A 24,072-nucleotide genomic window follows, 5' to 3' on the forward strand; every position below is an offset into this window, starting at 1 on the left:
AAAGAAAAGGAGCCACCATTCACAAAAAAGAGCCAGCTGTTTTTACCAGCTCATTTACAAACGACACATTTGGTGATACTGTATTTGATATCATTCTACAGCATGATGTTAGCATGATATGCACAGAGACAGCCATGTCTGCTGTTTGGTTATATTTTACAAACAGACACCAAACTATGGACAGTGTCATTGTCAACAGGAGGGATTAGTAGGATCTTATAATAAGAAAACAGGCTTTAAAAATAATTATAATAATTGTAATTTCATTATTTAGCATTCATGTTTGTATACTCTATTTCAGTAAGTACCCAAATATAACTACTTGAATGAATGACATCCCAAAAGTAAAATAAATGCACTTTTTCCATTATGTTTTTTGGCTCTGTTGCTATTGCTATTATTCCTAGTAGTCTGTTGCAGTACCACAGTTGACCACTAGGAAGGAAATAGCTCCAATATTGACCTGAACATACTCACTGTATCAGCCACAGTTGAAACAATTCGTGATTCAGAATATGTGACAAATATGTTCACTACTTCAGTGGCCATATTTACATAACCAGGGTCTTTGGCCGACTCCCTCTTTCCCAAACCCCGACAGTCACGCCTCCATCCCGGGTCAGTCCTCCACATTGCTCCGCCCTCTCTAAAGTAGACATCCTCCTCCAGGTCCTCCTGGAACTTTTCAGCTACCGAAAAACTTCCAGGCAGACCTGACTTTATTTATACTTTTATACCAGGTGATGCTTGAAAAGTAAGCAGAACCGGTTATGTGAAACTTCCTGCCGGCTGAAACTCGAGACGTTAGCGGGAGGATGAGCTCCAGTTCGTAGCCAACGGTAGGAAACTAACCCACTTTTTTTGTCCGCATTTCCGAGGGCATGGACATGAAAACAATCGCGGCCCGAGCCTCGGGGAAGAGGTTTAGATGTCCAAACGCGATATTGAACATGTTTTATTTACGCGAAACTCTAAAAATGTCTCTATTAACAATGGCGCCGGGGGATTTTCTGACCGTTAGTAACGCTAACTTTTGTTAAACCGCAAACTGAAGTTCAGTCTGGTGACGTCACGTCAAAGGGACAAAAGGCACAAATGTGTCTGATAAGAACAATAAAATCCACATTACGTTATTTTCGCTATAACATACAGACAAATAACACTGTTTTATTATTGAAAGCTAACTTTATAAAGGAAACGTGACTTTATAAACTCATAGACTGACCACAACAAACGTTAACAGTTAACTTTATGTGCTGTTGGAAATTCAAGAGTTTTACAGGAAGGAAAACAACATCTGCAGTTGTTTTCCATTATTATGCAATTTTCCATTTTTCTGTTTTTAATTTAATGACAGCGTTGGGGTGTTTTTGCATAATTTAAACATGAATTACAATAATATCTTGTAGGCCTTTGTGATATGAACATGTATATTTAATTTTTCTTGCAAACTTTTTTCTGTCATAGGTGCACTACAAGAGCGTCCTTATTCTCCTGCCTGTTGAAGTGGTGAGTTTGACTCCTTGTTGTGATGTGGTTAAGGTATGACTGTGCAAAATTGCTCAATAGTTTACAGGAAACAAGGGTGAAGGTGATAACAGTAGGGTTTTTTTTGTAACTGCATGATACTGAACTATGGCTGAATGTAGATTTTCCCAGAACTTAATCACATGGATCAGTCAGCATAAAGAGGAATATGTCTAGACCAGTGTTACTCAACCTTGCTTAACCAGAGAGCCAAATTGTTGAAAAATACATCTGCAAGAGCCACAATCTAAAAGTGAGAAGTGGCAAAAATGGGTTAAAGTGGCAGTAATATAAGTTAAAGGTGGCAAAAAATGGTTGAAAAGGGGCAAAATAGGCATAAAATGGCAAACACTGAGAGTAAACTGGCAAAAAAGGGCAGAAAGGGGCAAAAATGGGTGAGAGGAAGGGCTGGGCAATTAATCTCAAATTAAATTAAATGGAAATGTAGCCTAATTACTTGTTTAATTAATTGTGTAATTACTAGTTTAGAACTTAATTTGCAGCAGAAATGTTATGCATAACATGCTATGTAATCATTCTAGTGCCATATTTTTAGAATAGTGTCCAAAAAAAACCCCAAATTTTCTGCATTTTTTTTATTTTTTCTTATTAAATATGAGAATTATAATAAAAATGTTATTCCCTTTAATACAACAGTTCACATCAAATTTGCAAAATGAATAAAAAACTTATTTCATTTTGATATTTTTTTAAAAAGTGTTCTGCCTAGTTTAATTGAATATTCTGTTGTTATATAGGAAAGAATGAATTATTGCTTCTTTTTGTTGTAAAATGCATGGCATACGGAACTTAAGAATTAATCACATATTAATTCGCAACTGCAATATTGGGTAAAAAAAAAAAAAACCCCTAATTACATTATTTTCCCAAATTGTTCAGCCCTAGTGAGAGGTGACGAAAAAATGAGTAACAGGTGGCAAAAATGTGGCAATAAGTGAGTGAAAAGTGGCTTAAATGGGCAAAAAGATGGGAAAATGGGCTAAATAGCAGCAAATAGTGGCAAAATGGGGAAAAAGTGGCATTTAATTGGAAAAGCCAGCTAAATATTGTCAAACAGTGACAAAAAAGCCAAAAAATTGCAAAAAGCATGATAAAGGGGGCAAAAATGGGCAAAATCTGGATAATAGAGGAAAAAAATGGGCAAACAAGTGACAAAAAGAAGTGGCAAAAATGAGCTAAAAGCAGTAAAAATTAAAAAGAGAGAATAGATTGCAAATAAGGGCAATGGAAATATACAGACAAAAAAATATAGTTTGACAATTAAGTTTGATCATTTAAGCCTACCCAGTAAGTGTGGGAAACAAACTGATTGAGGTCAAGTTTCCTTTTAAAGGTTTTCTGGAGCAATAATATTTCAAATTAAGACATAAAAGAGTCACAAATCATCACAAAAGAGACACAAATGGCTCAAGAGCCATGCGTTATCACTGGTCTATACTAATTGGTTTACAGAAAAAATAATAAACTATGTTGGCATGTAAATTTCATGAAAAAGGATTTATAATGACACAGTCCATCTGTTTTGTATTATGATTAAAGCTCATTTGAAGTGTATCTAACTGGTAATGAGACAGACTGGAATCAATACTTATGAAGACCATAAGGGACAAGAATGATCATTTCTAATAAGTCATTTTTCATGCCTTTTACTGGTTTTTCAGTATTTATGAAGTTGGGCCGGGTGAGGTAAATAGCAGTAGTTGCATTATCCTCCAGTGATTCCATTGAGCATTGCTCCTTTGAGAAGGACTTGCTGGTTGTAGTGGCTAGGAAGCTAGGCTATACAGTGTAACAGATGGGTGCAGTTTCTCCAAATAATTTAGTGAGTTTTTGGTGAAAATGAGGCCACAAAACAATATTGGCTTAAATGTACACACGATTGAAAACTTGTGAAGTATTTTATTTTATACCCAGAAAGCCAATCCACTATTTATGGTTGGACCATTAGTGGCACTCGGCAACAATAAAACACTACAGTTATACAGTTATTTAGGCATAATTTACCACAATTCTGGTATGGTTATATGGCAATATAGTGCAACCATTGTGCCCATGATTGATTCACAAAAACCCTGGCCAATCTAGTAAACATCCAGGGATTTCTTTGATACAGAAAACTGCAATTCAGATTGCACTAAATTCTCAATGTTAGGATGAATAGTGAGAAAGTATGCAGTTTCAGACACATTCCTGATACGATTCTAGAAAAACGAACCATATCAATAACTGTTTTGAAACCATGATGACCAAAGGCGCCCTAGTTCAGGTAATTTGTCACCTTATGTCTTCTGAAGTTGTGTTGTTAAGGCTTCCTTTTATTCAAATACTATCAATCAATGAAATAATGAATTATTTAATTGATTATAATAATAATAATGAAATGTAAAATTTTCTCACCAGTATTCATACCCCAGCACTGTGTACTTCATTGTTTGATTGCTAATAACCAACTTTGATTTAAATGCATTTTTACTTACTTGATTATTGTCTTGTACTTCTTTTAGTACCTTTTGATTCAATCATGGCTCGCGGTTGCATCTGCTGCGTTAAATACATGCTCTTCCTCTTCAACCTGCTCTTCTGGGTAAATATTCCACACGCCGACTCAATTTTTTTTTTTTTAGAGTAACCGTAAATCGGCGTAACTGGATTAAAGTTTTATCTTGAAATCAGCAGGAAGTGTCTGAGTTTCCTGTGTGTGTTTCAGCTGGGCGGCTGCGGGCTGTTGGGCGTGGGCGTGTGGCTGTCAGTGTCCCAGGGCAGCTTTGCCACCCTGTCGCCCTCCTTCCCCTCGCTCTCCGCCGCCAACCTCATCATCACGCTCGGCACCGTCGTCATGGTGACGGGCTTCCTGGGATGCCTGGGGGCCATCAAGGAGAACAAGTGCCTTCTGCTAAGCGTGAGTGCACTACATTACCCATCATGCACCACTCTTATATTTTCATCCCTACATTTGCAGCTCATGTTTGATTATTTCTCTCTTTTTTAATGTTTTTCTTCAGTTCTTCATCGTTCTGTTGACCATCCTCTTGGCAGAACTCATCCTCCTCATCCTATTCTTTGTCTACACGGACAAGGTAAAAAGGCTGTATAAGAGGAAATTCAAATTTACCCATGATCCTCTCCTGCTGTGTCCTTATGTCCCATGAGTAACCTCTTCACCTGTTTGTCCAGGTGAGTGAAAACGCCAGACGGGACCTGAAAGACGGGCTGGTTCTGTACAACACGGACAACAACGCCGGTCTGAGGGATGCGTGGAACACCATACAGGGAGAGGTATGTTATAGAAAGGATGGACACACAGAAAGGTTTAATGTGTTTAGTTATTAATCTAAACTTAAAGACGAATACTTTCCTGGAATTTTCTTTGTATTGGTTGAATATTTTCTTCCATTATAAATGTCTACAGTAACTTAAATCTACGGAAGCCCCAAGCAAATCAATCTTACCTATTTTCCAAGTAATTCTGAGTCACTTTTTTAAAAACGTCTTGATTTGTATAAGTATATAATTTCAAGATCTTGAGAAAACAACCAAAATTAACTCTTTCACTGGAAAACCAGCATTTTTATTTGAGAGTTTAGAAGATCTTGATAAAATAACAGAAATTTCATTACCAGGGAAAAAAGAGAACAATAAAATGTGTAGAATCATGTCCTCTTAGGGTTTCCGTATACATCAGTTACAGTTTTTTCATTGCCTCTTTATGCAGTCAGTGTTATTGTCAACTTAACTTCCTGCACTACATTTTCTGCTTGTCTCACTCATGTTATGAAATAATGAAATGATAAGCACTTCTGTTGTTTCTTGATAAGGCACTGGTTCTCATTTCTTCTTCAACTTTTCAACACTTTATTTTTTTTACTCCACTTCTATTTAACGCTCTGTTGTTTCAGGAGATAAGCAAAGCCCTAAATTTCCTCCAGGATTATAAAGTTACATCTTGTCTTCTGTGTCTTCCAGTGGCGTTGTTGTGGAGTGATGAGCCACCATGACTGGTACACGGCCCTGCATGGAAACGTGGTTCCTGATCGCTGCTGTCAGCAGTTTTACCAGGGATGTGGACGCAACTCCTCCAACATCTTCTGGACACGGGTCAGTGTTGATTCAAAATCTTCAAGCTTGTTTTCAAGTAAAAGATTTCTTCCTTTGCAGTGTTTTTTAAATGTACACTTTTGTCTTTTGAGTGCATTTTTCACAGTGTTAATTATACAATATAAACTCTGTAACAGTTAAGGATTTATTAGTTTTTATTTCGTTTTTATTAGGGCTTTAAACATTAATGCGTTAGCGCTTCTGATCAATCTTGAAACCCTAACACATAAAAAAATAACAATAATGCAATTTAATCATATGACTAAGTTTGACCACAACGTGCTCCCGTAGTCCTGCAGCGCGGATGTTTACGTGCCTGGGGGTGAAGAGGTTCTCACCTTTGTCAGAGGCTGCCAGCAATGATGAGTGAGGAGACAGACCCAGGTCTGCTTACTGGCAATTTTCTTTTTAAAAAGCTGGCGAATGTTAGTGAAGATAAAACTACAACTGTGTGTACATGCTGCAGTGCTGAACTGTCTTTACACTGAAGCACAGCAAGTGTTAAGTTCCACCTTTGGGCAAAGCACATCTTTGCTAATGTTAGCAAAGATGCTAACAACAACACAGGATCAAGCCATGGTCATACCACCCTCTTCAGCTGCTCAGATAAATGCTGAAAAGTGCTCCAAAACTTTGAGCAAGTCCTGTTTGTTAACAATTTTAATCCAGTGTAGAAATCTGTGGTGGAATCGGCAAAATTGAATTAGTGAACTTGACCAGCTGAAAACAGAAAATATGATGCATTCAGGTAAACGCTGTAAATTAGACGACTGTATTCTATATATTATGATACGTTCAAAGGTCACATAAAAATTGGAAAATTTAGTTTTTGATGAGAAACTTCAATGAATACAGTGTGAATATGTGTTTATGTCTGAGGGATATACAATAGATGTGACAGACTGAATCATAGCTTTTTAACTCAAGCACTACTCAGCTAAGACCACTAGTAGTTTAAATATTTTCCCTTAGTTTGTCTTTCCACCAAACTATAGAAAGTATTGATATGGTATCGATAAGGACTCAGATCAGCACTTTAATGTGCTGTACATAGAATTAAAAGAATAAAAAAACACTTGACAATAACAACCTTTAAAAATCTTAAAACATAAAAATAAATAAATTATTTGTGATTAACTTATTTTTTTTTAATTAACAGCTCTAGTTTCTTTGGCTAAGGGATAGGACTAGAAGCTCACACTGTTAATTTAATTATTATTCTTCATTAGACTGTTGAACTCTAGTTTCTGTCATTGCAGCTGGATTTAAAAAGTGTTATTACAGCCCATCGATAATAAATCCCAGGAGTTGAAGGTTCAGGGTGTTTTTTACTGAGTTTTGTGCCTCAGGCAATCTATTTTTTTCTATGAGAAAAGTTCATGTTTCAAATTTAATCCAAAAAATGCAAACTAGAATGACACCACTGTAACACAAGTAGAGACATGATTAAAAAGACAGTTTTATATCACTTTATCAGTTTTTATTCAGCATTTAAACAAGTCTTTAGAATAACTTTTAGGATTTGTTTAGATGAAAGTAAAACATTTATGAGTCTGACTAAAAAAAAAACAAGCCGAGTAAGAGTCTTAAAGTCTCTGCTGTAAATCCGATCTCCTCAGATCTACACTAATTTCCCCCTCCTCATAATTACGGCCGTGTTTGTTTTCAGGGTTGCTATGAGAAGGTGGAGGAGTGGCTGGATGACAACAAGCACCTTCTGGGAACCATCGCCATGTGTGTGTTGGTCATACAGGTAAGCAGATCTTTACTCGGCTCTTCTCTCCTTCAAACACCGCTCATTTAGTCATTCTTAACTTGTTTTTGTTCTTCCAGCTTCTCGGCATGGCGTTCTCCATGACGCTTTACCAACAGATCCACAGAGCAGGGAAGAAATATGAGGCCTGAGGAGGTTTATCACCACTTTTATCTGTTACACAGTTTATTTTTAGCTAAAATAAGCCTGTTTTTGCAGCTTTTTTATCTAACATTACTTCACTTAACCACCCAGGTATTGATGTGAATAGAGTTTGAACTAGTTTTGTTACATGTAGCTTTAAAAACCACACTGTAATGCATGTTTTTATGTTAGATATTTGGATTTGACTGTGATGGACAAAAGAGAGAAAAGGCTGAGAGGCAGAAGAGTGAGTTGTAGCATTTTTAGTTTGAAGCCTGTGGAGAACCAAACTGTATTAGATAAAAACAAGCTTTGTGTACTAACACGCTCAATAAAAGCACTCTTCTTCACACATGATTGTTACTGACTGAGTGACCTCAGCACTGTTGGTTTCTGACTCTAAAGTCTCAGTATCTGCTTTCACCTTCACAGTCAAACATCAGTTCAGATAAAAACTAGGTGATCATCAGGTCATTTCAGGCTCAAACAAAAGTCAAATCAAGTCAGTCAATGAAGCATTTGATCACTTAAAGCATGAAATATTTGACCTTTTCTGCTGCTGAATACCACTGAATAACTGATTACATTAATCTCATTAAGAAAGAATTTCTTCATTACAGAATCAGAGTTAAGGAGGAGGCGTGAAGTTAATCGTTAACATGGCAGTACTCTGAGAACACACAGAAAGATCTGCCAGTAGTGCGTAGATCGTAGGTGATTCTGCAACAAGAAGGATGCTTTTGAATGTCCACTAGAGTTTAAGTAAATTTGAAAAGAGGTTTGGAAAATTTGTTATTAAATTCTCTGGAATTTTCCTAAATGTTTCCTAGCATATTCCTAAAATATCCAAACAAGTTCCCTAAAAAACTCAAAAATGTTACCAAAAATTTCTGGGAAAATTCTTGAACATACAAAAATTATCTATAAAGTTTAGAAACCTGGTATCTTTGGGACCCTAGTCCTAACGATAAACTGGCCTAACAATTACAGCAGAAAACAGACTACAGCTGGCTTAGTTTAATATATTACCTTCCGTTATCAGAGTCATTCAGCAGAGGGTGCATTTGTAGTTATAAACCCAGAGTTTTGTCATTATCACACACAATGCTGCCTTTAATGACGACGTAGCGAATCAGCTCTTGATGTCCTCCCAGCTGGTAGATCAGATGCTCCCACCTGAAGTAAAAACATGAAGGTCTCTTTTACACTCAGAATTCATCCAAAAACACAGGACATGCACTTATCTAAAGTGTTAAAAATAAGTTTGACAAACTCATGCTATTAAATAAGATTCAATATTAAATATGACCAGGAGTGCAGGAAAAAAAAACAATGAAATACTGATAGTTTCTTCCTCTCTGACCATATCATGAAATGTATCTATGATAATGATCTAAAAAGGAGGTGTCAAAGGCCCAGAAACACATGGAATAAAACCATAGATTTAAGATTTACATTGGGATTTACCGTGTGGTGTTGAGGATCAGCAGATCCCCGTGTTTGTTGACCTCCAGGGAGCCGTGAGTGTTGGAGCACCCGAGGGCGTAGGCTGCGTTGATGGTGGCTGCAGCCAGAGCTTCAGGCATGGACATCCTCATGTTGACACAAGCCAGATGCATCACGATTGGCTAGGGGAAGATGATACAAGTGAGATGTGATGATTAAAACCATAATGAAACACTGTCTCAACCTCTCGTCTCACCATGGAGCAGCAGTAAGCGTTCGGGTTGAAGTCACTGCCGAGGGCAACGATCACCCCAGCATCCAGCATGTCTCTGGCCCGAGGCTGAGGCAGCCTGAAAACACACATTTACAGATTATCAGACAACTACAGACAGGTTTGACTGAGCATTTTGAGAGTAATCATGCTAGAAAGATTAAATAGACAGTTTTCAGTACAAAAAATTCTTTGACTGCTACAAACTTTCCCATTTTGAAGTGAAAAAGCTTTCTTAAATACATTCTTCACAAGTTCAGCTTGTGGCAACAATTCATAAGTTCTCAATTTTGTGCAAATTTAATTTTTTTGCACAAGCAAATATGCAACTTTAAAAAAAAAAAAGGCCTATATTCAGTTCACAAAACAAGGCAACATTTCTGATGTATCTGAGAAAATAATGTAAGATCCTTGATTCTGGAAACTTTTTGAATTCAGAGTGTGGACATACCCAAAAAAACAGTATTTATCAGTTATAAGAATAAATATCTGGAATTTTTGCTGTATTCTGATGAATTTCCATTGGAAAGTATTTGCAAATAAATATATTCTGGTTTTATGTAAAATTTACACCTTGTTCCAACTTTTTTGGAATAGGTATTTGTAAGAAGGTGTCACCGTGTGTCTCAACAACTGCACAAGTAAATTACCTGCAGGAGCCAGGAGTTTATTTCAGTGAAGAATTTTGTTGACATGTCCATTGATTTAGTTCATATGGACATCAGGTGGTAATTAGATAAGCCATGTGGGTTCATTGAGAAAGTGTTTTTAGGTCACAGGTGAACAGGAAGTCTGGGCATACCTGTTAGGAACTCGTGGTTCCCATCACATCAGTCCAGATTAATATCATCATTAAGGTCAGTTTTTGTCCCTTTCAACATTTTGCCATTTGTGGGACATACATCAGGCTATAATTTTTTTTCCAGATGTGTATTTTATTGGGATATGTTTTAAGTTCATATTGTTGCATAGATATTTATCTGTCATATGTATGTTAAACAAAAAAAAAACTCAGTAGATACCTGCATTTGACTACTTTTGAGTTTATAAACTCACCAGGAGGCTGCCATGTTTGGTCCATACTGGCACTATGACGTCACTTTGCTGCAGCGCTCCTCGCCGTTGCTACACAGTAAGCCTTTTTCAGAATGGCAGATGTCGCACGTCTCATGCACGGAGAATTTTAAACTCTGAGGTCTCTTCTATTTTTCCTTGCACCACGAGCGGTTTTCGGTCAAACTAGACAGGAAAACGATAAATATAGAGCCATATTTACCTTACCCCCAAACTTCTACTATTTATGAAGCATTTCATACCGCACTGCAGGAAAGTTTAACACAGTATGAAAACACTTCTGGTTTGTGCTTTCCAAAGTAAGAGCCCACGTCAGCATTTCTTTGGATAAACTCAATTCGTTTGTACATAATGCTTTTATTTTGAAAAGCTACTAGCACGCTTCCACTTTACACTGAATCAAGTCACTTGTAGGAAGTTTTATTGAGGTAAAACTTAGAAGGAATGAGACAGCAGGGAGATACATCTAACATGCAGCAAGCTTGTGCCTGGTATGAAAGCTGTGTTATGGCAGCAACAGCTGCAACCAGCCCAACATACTTCGCCGGTTACTGCATAGCAACAAAGAGGAGCGCTGGCTAAGCGGTGTTTTTTTGGTTCAATATCCATGATACAAATATCTATCCAACAATATTAACTTTTCTGATCATGCAGGGTTCCTCTTAAAGACATCCCATGCACCTGTGAAGGTGACTTGAAATACAAGTGGACCTTTGGATAGTCACTTCAGCACCTAATGTTTGCAAATGAAAGGTGGTAGTTAAATGACTACAGGTGGTTATAGCGCATCATTACTCTCACAGTACCTGAGGATGTAGGCTGTAGTTGGCAAAAGCACTGCAGCCGTTTTTGACGTTGCCATGGCAGCAATCCCTTCATCTGTGACCTCCTCCAGGTGACTGATGGCCAGCGCTCCGAGCTCTGCACCAAGCTGACACACAAAGAAATAATATTTAAAATAAAGTTGAATAGTTGATTTCAAATGCACACAAATATAACTGAATGAATTATGGCAGTGTTATGTATGTTTTTTTTTCCTTTAAAAATATTCATGTTATTGTCTGGAAATAGTGATCATCATGTCTCTGCACTGGTGATAGTAAAGGCTGGAGGCATTATGTCCTCCATCCGTACCATTCTTGGAAACCCAACATCTCAAGAAAGCTTTCTTGAATCTTTTCACAAATGTCCACACTGACTTTGGAATTACATGATTAGATTTTGGAGGTCATAGGTACAAACTCAAGGTCAATGGTCCTAATGTTTGCCCCTTTCATTTGAACATGTTACCTCAAGATACTTTGGGAGATTTTCTTCAACTTTGACTTTATCTGTTAAGGTTTTGGAGTTCATAGGTCAAACATGAAGGTCACTGGGCCTCATGTTTATCCCTTGCTTTCCAGGCCACTTTTGTGGCTACATTTTAGAGGTCATGAATCAAAGGTTTACTACCATGAGGCTCTGTCAAATTCTTCACTTGTGAGTGCAATATCTCAAGAACGCTTTGAGCAATGGATAAATTACCAATGAAAGAATTTATTAACATGTTTTTTTGTAGTGTAAGTTTCCCCATCTGTCCTTCAGGTGGTCAAAATGTGTTGTAAGCATGATCAGCAGTGAGATCTACCTGAGCAGAGTTCATTGGATGCAACTCATCTCCATGAAAGTTGATATTCAGTCCCATGTCTTTCCCAGCCTGCAGGATGGAGCGTGTGGAGCTGAGGTCAAACACTCCCTGCTCACAAAACACATCAATGTTGTCAACTCTGAGCGTCCCTGCAGACATCTTCTCCTTCAGCCGAGGCAGCTGAACCTGCAGGATGTCCTCTGTAGCCTCTGCTACGGTCTTCCCTCTGAATAATGGACAAAAAAACACCATAAAGATCGATTTCATTAGGTGATGAGATTCTGAGGGTGCTCCTTACTTTGGCACAGCATGGGCTCCACAGTACGTGGAAGAGATGTTGATGGGCAGGGAGCGTCGGGCCTCCTCGATCACCTCCAGCATCTTCAGCTCAGTCTGCAGCTCCAGGCCATAGCCGCTCTTACACTCCACCAGGGTCGTCCCTGCTCTCTGCATCCTGACCAGCCTGCTGCTGAGAGATGCCAGCAGCTCCAAGGACCCCGCTGTTCGAGTGTGCTCCACTGTGAAGTGGATCCCTCCACCTGCACGGTGCACGTCCATGTAGGTGGCACCAGCAAGCTGCAAGAGCATCAGTCAGAGAACATTTTAGCCCCAGCTGTAGATGGAGGGACAAAAATAGCCAGAGTTACTTACCTTCATTGCAAATTCATGCACCCTGTCTCCTGCCCAGACTGGATGTGTGTGAGCGTCAACCAGACCTGAAAGAAGGAATTCTTCATACCATGTAGATCCATATAAACACATAAAATATAAAACAGATACTCACCAGGTAGGACACACATTCCGGTAGCATCAATCACTTTATCAAAGGATGCCTCTGAATACTGAGATCTGATGACTTCTGCAGGACCAACAGCTTTAATCAGACCATCGCTGCATGGAGAAATACACCAATTTATTATCATTATTCACTGAATGGAGCCAAAGTTTAGCTGGACAAAGTGCATCATGGACTCATAACAGCAGAGTCTTAAATGTTTGTTAAAAGCCAACAGTGCGAAACAACTGACTTTATAGCCCGATCTACATTTAGTGCAATATTGACTACTGTGTATGATGCTTTTTTATATTGTTGGCATGCACTAACTCGGATAAGCAATGTTGCAATAATAATAATGTGGTACTTTGTGTCTGATACTGGTATTTTATTGTATAAAGCATCCAGACATCTATGTGTAATCTCACCATAAAAATGGCAGAAAAAGGAGAAAACAGGTGTATAAAATCTGGCACTTAGTCATCCAGTCTCCTTTTGCAAACATTTGTGATATAAAATGGGTCGTTCTGAAGAGCTCAGGGACTTTAAGTGAGGTACTAGGATGGATGCCACCTTTGCAATGAGACGGTTTGGGAAATTTTACCACTGGTGGATATTCCCCAGTCGACCGTAAGTGATATTAGCAAGTGGAAGCGTTCAGGAACAACAGCGACTCAGACAAAAAGCAGAAGACCACATAAAATTACAAAGCAGGGCCATCGAAGTCCAATGCCAAGTGTTCGGATGGAGTGGTGTAGAGCACATGGCCCTGGGCTTTGGAGCAGTGGAAACTTTTGGAGTGACAAATCCTGCTTCTCTGACAGATGGGTGAGTATGGGTTTTGCTGACTGTCTGACTGCACTGTGCCAACTGTGAAGTCTGGGTTTAGGAGGAATAATGGTATGAGGCTGTTCTTCAGGGTTTGGGCTAGACCCCTTATGCTTCAGCATACCAAGACATTTTGGACAATGCCCTGCTTCCAACTATGTGGCAACAGTTTGGCAAAGACGCCTTTTTCTATTACAACATGACTGTCCCCAGTGGGACTGTAAACATATGATTTGATGAGTTGGGTGTAGAAGAACGAGACTGGCCTGCACAGAGCCCCCACCTCAACCCCATCAAGCACCTTTGGATGAACTTGAACAGAGATTACAAGCCAGGCCTTCTCCTCCAACATCAGTGCCTGACCTCATAAATGTTCTACAGAATAAATGGGCACAAATTCCTGCAAGAACACTCCAAAATCTTGTGGAGGCTGTTCGAGCTGCAAAAGGAGGACCAACTCCATATTTAAATACATGTATTTAAATACAATATCATTACAGTCCTTGTTGGTGTAAAAATGTAATGTACATCATAACTATGTAAGACAGCATATATTAACTATAGATAAAACTTAATGTCACTGGAATAAGTGTGTTCTATATGTATCAATGCTGCATTAATGTGCATGTTTTAGTTTACTGCTTTAGTTTTTTGCAGTTGGGATATTTTACCTGCTCTAATTATTGTATCTTTTGGAAAATGCAGTTAAGTTGATGGTAGGGATGACGTTTTAAAAACAGACAACCAGCCGTGCTCACACTCATACCTATGGGCATTTTAGAGCCTCCAGTGGACCTAATGAGTATGTCTTTGGACTTTGGGAGGAGGCCTGAGAACCCTGAGATAATCCACACAGGCACAGGAGGACACATAAAGTCCTCATAGAAAGGCCCTGTTCCACAGGACTGGAACCTGGGACTTGACCAGGCAGTCCATGTTGGGTTTAGGTTAGGTGTTTAGAGTATTCCTGAAAGTGGATACCAATACTTAAATGCTCCAACAATTCAAACAGTTGTCAGTTATCTTAAAACTGGTAATTAAAATATCTTTTCTCCAAAAAAATGGACAAAGGTACTTAAAATAAACACTAACAAAAGATATCTAAAGCTCAGTTTTCTGATGTAATGAGCAACTTTAGCCTGTAGAGGGAGCCCAAGGGTATTATTTCAGATGAGTGCTGTGCTGCAGTACAACAGTAATGGTTAACTTTACATTCAGACAATAAATGCCAGTTAATCTGAGCTAGTATTAAGTGCACATGTATGAAAGGCTGCAGATACACCGAAGAGGTAACTTGAGTTTCATTTCACTTTATAATACCAAGACTAAGTATACAGTTAGAGATTCAGCCTCATCATTACCACGTGTATGAAGTATAACACCAAAACTCTTACCTTCCTATCACCACACTCCCATTTTCAATCACGCTCAGATTCTGCATCCCATGTTTGGTCAGATATTTCTCTCCATTGTTGCAGATCAGAACCACCTGTTTGGCGTTTTTCACCAGCAGTCTGTAATTACTCGACATTTTTAATTCATCCAAAGCAGAGACACTCTTCACAGTGACTGAGTTTTAACTAGTTTAGGGACAAGTCAAATATTTGTCCAGGAGAGCAGAGTTTAAAGTGCACAGAAAGAAGGCGGAGATTCTGACATTTAACCAAACACGCTACCGTTAGATGATTCATGAAAACAGCAGACAAGGTTTAAGAAAGGGAAGAAATTATTTATTGTGTTTGTATCACAATGTCACAACTTAAAACTGGTCTCACATACAGTAAAAAAATGAAAATAAAGGGAAAAACAAGCGTTCATCTGTTTCACATGGTGAAAACACAAACATACATCAGCTTGATTACAAAGTACAATCACACTCAAACAGAACAAGTCCTCTTCATCGACATCACTCCCTCATCTCTCCGTCCTCTTCTTCTTCTTCTACACCTCGGATGTACAAAACGTTATTGCACCTGCAGGTAAAAACACACCTGTTAGCACACAGAAGCTCAGTGACAGAGGACAAGACAAAGCTGCAATAGGTCACATATATCCAACACTCCTTTTCCTCCAACTCTGATGAATCTGCTTTAAAAATTAACGGGTTAGTTAAAATAGTTAGGATTCTTGTAGTTTGGTTAAGCCTTTTTTAAGTGGATAAATAGCAAGACAAAGTAGCAAAGATTATAAACAACTAGCTAGATGAAGACATTAAATGTCTGGAAACAAACCTGATGAGCACTTCCCCAAGATGACCCGCTAATGCTCCGTCCACGTACTCCTCTGTGTTTGCCAGCTGAAAAGAAAACAAAGAAATAGTACAACATCAGTAACACTGGTCTGACCCCAGTCTCCACTCTAAAGCCTAGGAACGAAACCCTCCAAGACTTTAATTGGATGTCTTCATATAAGCACACTATCAAAAGAATCAAAAGCAAAAATGTTTTTCCACCACGTCTGCTTTAATTTATTCTAGTCTCTTTATATTTTCATATTTAACCAAACTGCTGCAATAAAGCCTGTGTTTGTTTACATTTAGCAGGAGCTGGATGATCCCTGCCTTTATATCACTAAGTTTGTGATGAATTCTGGGTAAGTCTCTAGGGCTGGGCAATTATGACAAAAATCAAAATCCTGATTAATTGAACTTTTTACCTTGATTATGATTAATGAATGATTATTCCAACCTCCTACTCTGTTCAGAACATATTTGAATAGAATTTAAAACAAATATCTGAAATGAACCATGAACGGTTTAACAATTTATGGTTATTTATAGAAACAATTGAAATCAAAACACACAGCAGCTGAAATGATTTTTTTTTTTGTAAAAAGTCAAATTTTCCAAGAAAAGTAGAAAATAAGCAACTTGTATTTCTTGCTAACAAAACAAATAATTTTCATACTGTTGTATAAAAAGTAGAAAATAACTTTGCTGGTCATTGCATTGCATGGTCAGCTCTATGTTTGAGTTTTAGCGGACTGGATGGTAATGAGTGCATGACTAGTACTTCTACTCTTGTGTTTAGGCTAAGTGTCCTGCAACATCTGGCTTCCTATCACATGACTACACAGCCAGTGGTTTGTTTTGAAGGGGGTGGTACATTAGTAGAGAGAATTACAAGGGAAAAAATTGCCCAGCTCTATAAGTCTCACAGGAAAATCTGCAGATATGCAGAATCATGAAAGTGCATATTTTGCAGTAAAGTCTACTCCACAGCCCTTGTAGTTGATCTTACTGTCAGCATGTTTACATGCATAGCTGTGCTGTAGCTGAAGCTTGAATAGGTGATTTAACTGGATTTCTGTCTTTATTCCAGAATGCGTGCACAGAGGGAGAATCACTTTATTGACAGGAGAATGTCCACCATCACTAAGGAAGATAAAAATAGACCCTCTCTCAGCTAGCTACAATGAACCCTCTTTCTGTATTTCAAACAATGATAAAACTGACAAATCCTACACCTCTCTTTATTTTCTCCATACTCTACTTTTCACTTTTTGCACAAATACATTGCATGCTATCTCTCTAGCTTGGTGACATCTAAAGACAAACAACAAAGCAGCCTCTGCTATGCATTTATGTTATCAACTTCCACGTCAGCCCAGTGTGGAAACTGTAGAATACACACTAATTGCAAAATCCAGCCTGATCCAATACAGGTTCCATACATGCAAAGCTAAATCAATCTCCCACCCAATCTCCCATCTATGTGTCAGTCCAACTGAGAGATTTGGTTACAACAATTTCAGTTTGACTAACATTTTTACATACCTTTAAAAACTCCAACTTGAGTCAGCTTTAAAAATTTAATTTGACTTTTTCTAACTGCATGTAAACATGCCGGGTTGAGCTGGGACTAAACTTTCCCCCATTACCAAAAAGATGCAACGACAGTAAAAATCAGGACTGACAGCAGGACTGTTGTTTGAAATTACTATGATGGCGGATCCTGGTGTTTTTCATCAGTATCAACATTTTCTTTTATGTTTGGCAATGAAAACAGGTGCACGTTTGTCCAACGGGTCACATTTTCTGTCCAATCGTAGATGCCTTCTCTAAATCAGCAGTTAGGTGTGCTAAATGCCACAGATAAATTGACACAACACAACGGATAAATCTCTGCACCTGACATATGTGCATGCCCCATGCCTGATGTTTCTCAAAGGGCTAATATCAGCTGATACCGATGTTTAACCGATGCATCCGTGCATCCCTTATTTATCAGAAATGTGCTTCTATAATAGTGGATTTACACCATAAGCGATTCCAGCTAAATTATGTTGCAGTATGCTGAGTAGATAGTGGAGGCAGAATGCTGAGAAAATGAATCAAGCCCTTGCATAACAATCTCAAAATCAACTGAAAGCATTATGTTTAAAATAGCCTTCATTTAGAGGAGCATTCTGAAATGACTAATAATGCAATTGTTGTTTTATTGGGATTTTTTTTAGGGTTTAGGTTTAAAGATGCTAAGAACACTGCAATGAATTAGAATTATTTACTCTCAAAAGCAATGCACAATTTATGCAGAATCAAGGGCAAAAGAGTGTACAAAGACAGATGATTTCATTAAATCCTCATTATTAACCCACATGACACATCACCAACTCAAATACTTGAGGATTATTTTTTTCCACTGAAAAATGCCTTGTTAAAGCTTGGATTTATTTTGACTTGGTAAATATTCTTCAAGCTTTTGCCTTATTTGGATAGGACAGTGGATAGAGTAGGAAATCAGGAGAGAGAACCAAGGAAGACCTGCACGAGGGTAGCCACAGGTTGGATTGAAACCTGAGATACATGCTTGTAGAAGCCCATGTATATGACTGGACTGTAATTTTGATATACTTTCTTCGCCTACAAACAAGAAAACCCAACAAGCACCGAGTGTAAACTTTAAACAAAAAGTAAGGCAATTTGAGTTTGGTACATTATTTCTTTGTTGTAACAATGCTTCTTGGTATTAAATCTTATACTGTTGGAAAGCCTGTTTATTACCCTTTTAAATGATGCCACATTTGTAAGGATCATGCATTTGTGGGATGAGCAGCAGAGCTGAGTATGTGGGTTGCGCCCATGTAAAATGTGCCAAATCTTCTCTGCTAATGCTGAACAGCTGATTCTGCCATTGACTCGTTTGGTGTTTTGGTGGGTTGGATGATTGAAGTTTGAAGAAACAAGACACACTGACAATTTAACATACTGACATTTGAACAGAGCTGAGTATGTGGGCGCAACCCACATACTCAGCTCTGGTGCTCATCCAACAAATGCATGATCCTTACCTATGTGGCATCATTTCAAAGGGTAATAAACAGGCTTTCCAACGGTATAAGATTTATTACCAAGAAGCATTGTTACAACAAAGAAATAATGTACCAAACACAAATTGCCTTACTTTTTGTTTTAAGTTTGCAGGGAGGTTGTTTCTTTTAATCAAAAACATCCAGGACATTCCATTTGTTATTAGTCATTTCTGGATATTGAGGATTATCTGTAAATTTTGTGGTGGCATACGAATGAGTTTTGAACATTTTTTTCAAGTGTGAGAGAAACAGTAGCAAGTTAGTATGTGACTGGGTGGTTGTTACCTGTGGATTAAAATCCCACAACATTCAAACAGACTTCAAGTGAAACATCCTCTTCTCTTTGCAAGCCAGTGTGGCTCATTTCTGGGTTAACAGGTTGATTCTGTATTTTACAAACACATAATATAGAATGATGAGTTCTTACCTGCATATTCATGTAGCCGTCCACAGACACCAGGTAGCCTTTATACTCCATACCCCACTTCAGTTTCACCATCACTGGTTTGCCTGTGAGGCCGTTCAGGAAAGGCTTTGGGTTCAGAGGTAAACTCTAAAAAGAAAACCAATGAGTTTTGGTGTGTAAAAAGCCAGTTGTAGATTGGTATTTAAACGAGATGATGCTCTATTATTACCGGATGTGTGTTTGCGTATTGTGAGAAAATATAGACCAGTTTTAGCCAGTTTGGTTTCAAAGTCTGTTATTAACATGTCAACGAAGCGATGAAAAGGGAACCAAAGCAAGCCACAAATACAATTTAAATCAATAATTAGCTGTTATGCAGGAGATAATGAGCCTGTTAAGACTTAGTAGCGATGCTACATGACGCATATTTAACTTAACTTCTATTATACGTGAAATATACTGTTCTTACATTACAACGACCTGACACGTTTTTTTTTTGTCAAATAAAAAATAACACATTAGCCCGCTGGTCGACCCGCAGGTCCATTCATTCAATTGAATTCATGAATGAGAAGCTAACATAGCTAATGCTAACAAGCGAAAACGTTACTATCTTTGAGCGGAAATATCGGGAAATAATCACAAAAACACCATATAAAACTAAAATAAACATGAACAATGTGTACTTACCATGTCTGTGTTACTTTATCTGTCCAAAGGATGAATTTATTTGGTTTCTTTCCGATAAGAAACGTTTGTACTTCGTCCACCAGAACACGCTTTACCGCCGAACAGGAAGTACAACAGCGCGACCTCAGAGGAGTCTTCATGTTTTCACACAGCGCCCCCCTCTGGTGGAAGGTTCACTTTACAATGTCGTTTAGTCTACTTTTCACTCAAATGAAAGTTGATTTTTTTTTTAATTTTATTTTTAACCGTTCTTAAACAGACTCTTGGGGTACTGAACACAGGAGAAACTTCCTATTGGGATTTAATAATTTCAGCTGACCATTTTTAAGTGTTAATAAAAAAAGGAAAAAGTAAACAACTTCAGGTAATGAAAAAGCACACAATAGCATTCAGCTGCAACTGAAGTTTCAAGCTAAGCCATTATTTATTCATTTATTTATTTATTGAAATAAAACTAAGAACTGATAAATGAGCAAAGAGCCAAAGAAATAACTCAGCAACCCAAAGAAAACATGTTTCAACACATTTTGTTTTCAAAGTTGTTGCTGTGTTATAACTATAAACGGGCCTTTTTCTTCAACTTATGACCTATTCGTTGTCATAATTTTGGGGCAACAAGCTGGTTTTCTCATGTTAACACCATGACTCTGTTGTTTTCTTGTTATTTAGAGTAATAAACTCTTTATCATAGAAAGCACTGTGTTACTGTTATAAGATGATAGTATAAACAAGTCTGCTTCTCAATAAGACTTCTCAATAAAATACCCCTTCTACAAATTTGAGTAGAATTGCTGATGATCTTTAGTTTTTGCTGACTTAGCTGATGACCAAATTTCAGTGCAGACTCAATCTGATATTACTTTTAAGTAATTTTATGCAACATTCTGATGTTTTTGATCAACATTGCATCACTAAAGGATGTTTGGACTGAGCTTTTAAGCATAAACCACATTTTGATTAGAGTTTCAACCAAAAATATTAATGGTTTAATACTTGGAATAAGTGGCATATTTATTGTTAGCACATGGCACAGAAAGATGAGATTGTATTTTATTTTGAATTTGAAAAATGTAAGGAATACTTTGTATTATTTTTTATATATGAAATTATTTGTGCATTCTCCTAGAAAAACCTGGAATTATTTATATGGAAAATCTGGTATGGTTTCTTTGGATATGTTGATTTTATTTTTGGGGAAAACTTGGCAATATTGTGGGACACATTTGATACTCTTTGTTGGGAAAAGTTGATACCGTTAGTCAGGAGAACAAAAAACTGGGAAAACTAAATTTTGTGGCCTAAAATAGCGTTTTTATGTTGACTCCTCTAGCCAATAAAAGTGGTTAAAACTGGACTTAATTTATTGACCTTGTTCACTTATTATTTGAAGTAAAGTCAACCCATCCCTTTTACTAGTGTACTGTATCTACCGTGCCAAAGACATTCACAGCTTGAGAACTTGCGACCTGTTTAGAGATGACTGTCATATTTGGGTCGGCAGCTCTCTGTCTGGGCAGCTTTTCTCTCCAGGCACAGTCTGAATGTTTCTCTCATTTTCTGCGTCAAAGTGTTCGACTGTTACTAAAGCATGAAACAAGTTCCAACCTGATACTGTGAATAAAACCAACATCTGACTTCCTACAGTAAAGGCTTCGGTTCTGTCAGAAAAATTCCTCTGAAATTACTCCGAAGCTTTTCTCTGCATGTTTGGAATACTCGTGCCCTTACATCATTTAGCCTATTTTTCTTCCCTCCCTTTGAGCTGCCCTCTGTGCAATTAACCAATCCGTCAGTCAGGCACCATGTCACTTATGGCATGATAAATATGTGTGTGTGAGGGTGTGTGCGAGCGAAAGTGTGTGAATTGGACGCAAGGGCACGGTTTGAAGAGGGGTCTGTGATGGAACTACCCAATCCTGAACTCCAATCCTCTGGTACCACCTGGATCTGAGATTAGAGATGACAGGTGGGGGGGTGTTAAAGTCAGAACTATGGTGTGACTGTTAATTTATTCTTAAAGCAAAGAAAATTATGATAAGAAACACAACATACCTCATAAAAAGAGGGAAACAACTCAAAGGTCCAGTCACTGGTTCATCAGTATTCCTGGCTACCATTACACCATGAAGACAAAAGAACACTCCTAGAAACTCATTTCAGTCGCACTGATCGTCTGCATATGCAGCAGTCAAAGCTTTATGGGAAAGTGGCAAAGAGAAAGCCACTGTTAAAGAAAAAACCCAATTAAACCTGAACAACAGCTCACAAAAAAAAAAAGTTTTAGACTCCATGGTCAAGGGAAAAAAGTTTTTTGGTCTGATTAAACCAAGTCACACACTGCACATCAACACAAACACTCCATCCCCACTGTGAAGCACGGTGGTGGCAGCATCATGCTGTGGGAATGCTTCTTGTCCATTGTAAAATTAATCTGTGATTTTATTTGTAAGCTTAATAATAACATCTCCAATCAAAGAAAAAAGAATTAATTTTGTTTTTGCTGTAGTACAGTAATTAAAATGTAACACATTTTCTTAAACGATATTCCCCTTTGTTTCTAATTTTAACAATGTCCCTGGGCAAGTAGACTAAAATACTAAGAAAGTGACATCAGACTTCAGAGTTCAGCCATGATGTGCACAAATGTTAGGATAACAGAAAGAAGCCAAAAATGGGTGGGGAAATGTTGGAATGTGGTTAAAATGTGGCAAAAATAGGTCAAGGAAGGCAAAAAGGCACAAAAATGGGTGGGAAAATTGTAGAAAGTGGCTAAAAATGGTTAAAATTAGATGAAAGTGGAAAAAAGGGTCGGAAAGGCAAGAATGAGCCAAAAATGAACAGGGAAAGGTGGGAAGAGGTTAAAAGGTGACAAAAAATGGGTTGAAGGGGGGAAAAATATAGGTCAAGAAAGGCAAAAAGGGGCAAATAGATAAGCAAGAAATGGTGGAAAGAGGTTGAAAAGTGGTAAAATGGGATAAAAGTGGATAAAGATGGTCAAGAAAGGCAAAAAGGCCCAACAATGGATAGGAAAATGGTAGAAAATGGTTGAAAAAAACAGTCAAAATTGTATGAAAATAGAAAATATGGGTCAAGAAAGACAAGAAGGAGCCAAAAATTGGCAGGGAAATGGTGGAAAGTGCTTGAAAAGTGGAACAAAATGGATAAATTAAACAAAAATTGGCCAAGTAAGGTGAAAAAGGATTAAAAAATAGAAGGAAAATAGTGCAAAGCAGTTGAAAGTAGACAAAAATGGGTCAAAAATGGTAAAACATGGTTAAAAAGTGGAAAAAATTGTATGTAAAATGAAAAAAAAAGGGTTAAGAGGGGCATAAAGGGGTGAAAAATGTCAGGGAAATTGTGGAAAGAGGTGAAAAATGGAAAAAGCTAGTTAAAAGAGGCAAAAAGGTGCAAAAATGGGTGGGAAATTGGTGGATAGTGGTTAAAAAGTGGAAAAAATGGTAGATAAAGCAAAAAGCGGTCAAGTAAGGTGAAAAGAGACTAAAAAATGGGAGGGATAATGGGGAAAAGCAGGTAAAAAGAGGACAAAAAATGGACAGAAAAAGTGTAAAAAGTGGCAAAAATTGGTTGGAAGACAGAAAAATGGGTCAAAAAAAGCCAAAAGAGGCAAAAACTGTCAGTGAAATTGGTTAAACGAGGCGAAATGGGTTAAAGAGACAAAATGGGTCAGACAGGCAAAAAAGGGGCAAAAGTGTATGGGAAAGTAGTAAAAGTGGATAAAAAGTGGTTATAATGAGTTGAAAGTGGAAAAATGTGGAAAGATTGTGGGAATAAAAGGAAAAGCAGTGATGAAAAGGGGCTAAGGAGTTGCATGAATTAGTTATTTCAACATCAGAACCCAGTGACAGCATGTCACACTTTTCAGCTCCATAATGAAGTAACTGTTACTGGGGATGCTAGCATAATGCTACTGATCCAACACACATGCACAGATACTTTTAATAAAAAACAACTGGAGAGGCCCATTCTTTGGGTATGTCAGGGGCCCAGACTGTTCTGTGGGCAGGCCTTCATGTTTTAGATAAAATGATCACATCTGACTGATTTTAAAAGAAAGTCATTTATTGATTCACATCATTGAGAGATT

The 24,072-nt window shown here is 37.8% G+C and overlaps 3 protein-coding genes across 3 annotated transcripts; 1 reads left to right on the forward strand and 2 right to left on the reverse strand.

The window, feature by feature from the left end:
• Positions 1-645: 645 nt before the first annotated feature.
• On the forward strand, positions 646-7,892 carry LOC121505255 (tetraspanin-9). The gene is made up of 9 exons (XM_041780392.1): positions 646-839; positions 1,468-1,509; positions 4,053-4,132; positions 4,256-4,447; positions 4,551-4,625; positions 4,723-4,824; positions 5,512-5,643; positions 7,313-7,396; positions 7,477-7,892. Exons 3-9 carry the CDS (start codon positions 4,070-4,072, stop codon positions 7,546-7,548), a joined length of 720 nt encoding a protein of 239 aa, XP_041636326.1. The 5' UTR covers positions 646-839; positions 1,468-1,509; positions 4,053-4,069; the 3' UTR covers positions 7,549-7,892.
• Positions 7,893-8,036: 144 nt separating this feature from the next.
• Positions 8,037-15,139, reverse strand: amdhd1 (amidohydrolase domain containing 1). The gene is made up of 9 exons (XM_041780391.1): positions 14,956-15,139; positions 12,743-12,849; positions 12,610-12,674; positions 12,257-12,534; positions 11,959-12,184; positions 11,138-11,262; positions 9,243-9,336; positions 9,008-9,168; positions 8,037-8,716 (listed from the first exon to the last, which is right to left on the reverse strand). The coding sequence occupies exons 1-9, from the start codon at positions 15,090-15,092 to the stop codon at positions 8,611-8,613; spliced, it is 1,299 nt and encodes a 432-aa protein (XP_041636325.1). The 5' UTR covers positions 15,093-15,139; the 3' UTR covers positions 8,037-8,610.
• Positions 15,140-15,269: 130 nt separating this feature from the next.
• snrpf (small nuclear ribonucleoprotein polypeptide F) lies at positions 15,270-20,106 on the reverse strand. The gene is made up of 4 exons (XM_041781039.1): positions 19,968-20,106; positions 19,299-19,424; positions 15,793-15,857; positions 15,270-15,534 (listed from the first exon to the last, which is right to left on the reverse strand). The coding sequence occupies exons 1-4, from the start codon at positions 19,968-19,970 to the stop codon at positions 15,468-15,470; spliced, it is 261 nt and encodes an 86-aa protein (XP_041636973.1). The 5' UTR covers positions 19,971-20,106; the 3' UTR covers positions 15,270-15,467.
• Between the last annotated feature and the right edge of the window lie 3,966 nt (positions 20,107-24,072).

This window comes from Cheilinus undulatus, linkage group 23 (genome assembly GCF_018320785.1).
Source record: "Cheilinus undulatus linkage group 23, ASM1832078v1, whole genome shotgun sequence".
Taxonomy (NCBI): domain Eukaryota; kingdom Metazoa; phylum Chordata; class Actinopteri; order Labriformes; family Labridae; genus Cheilinus; species Cheilinus undulatus.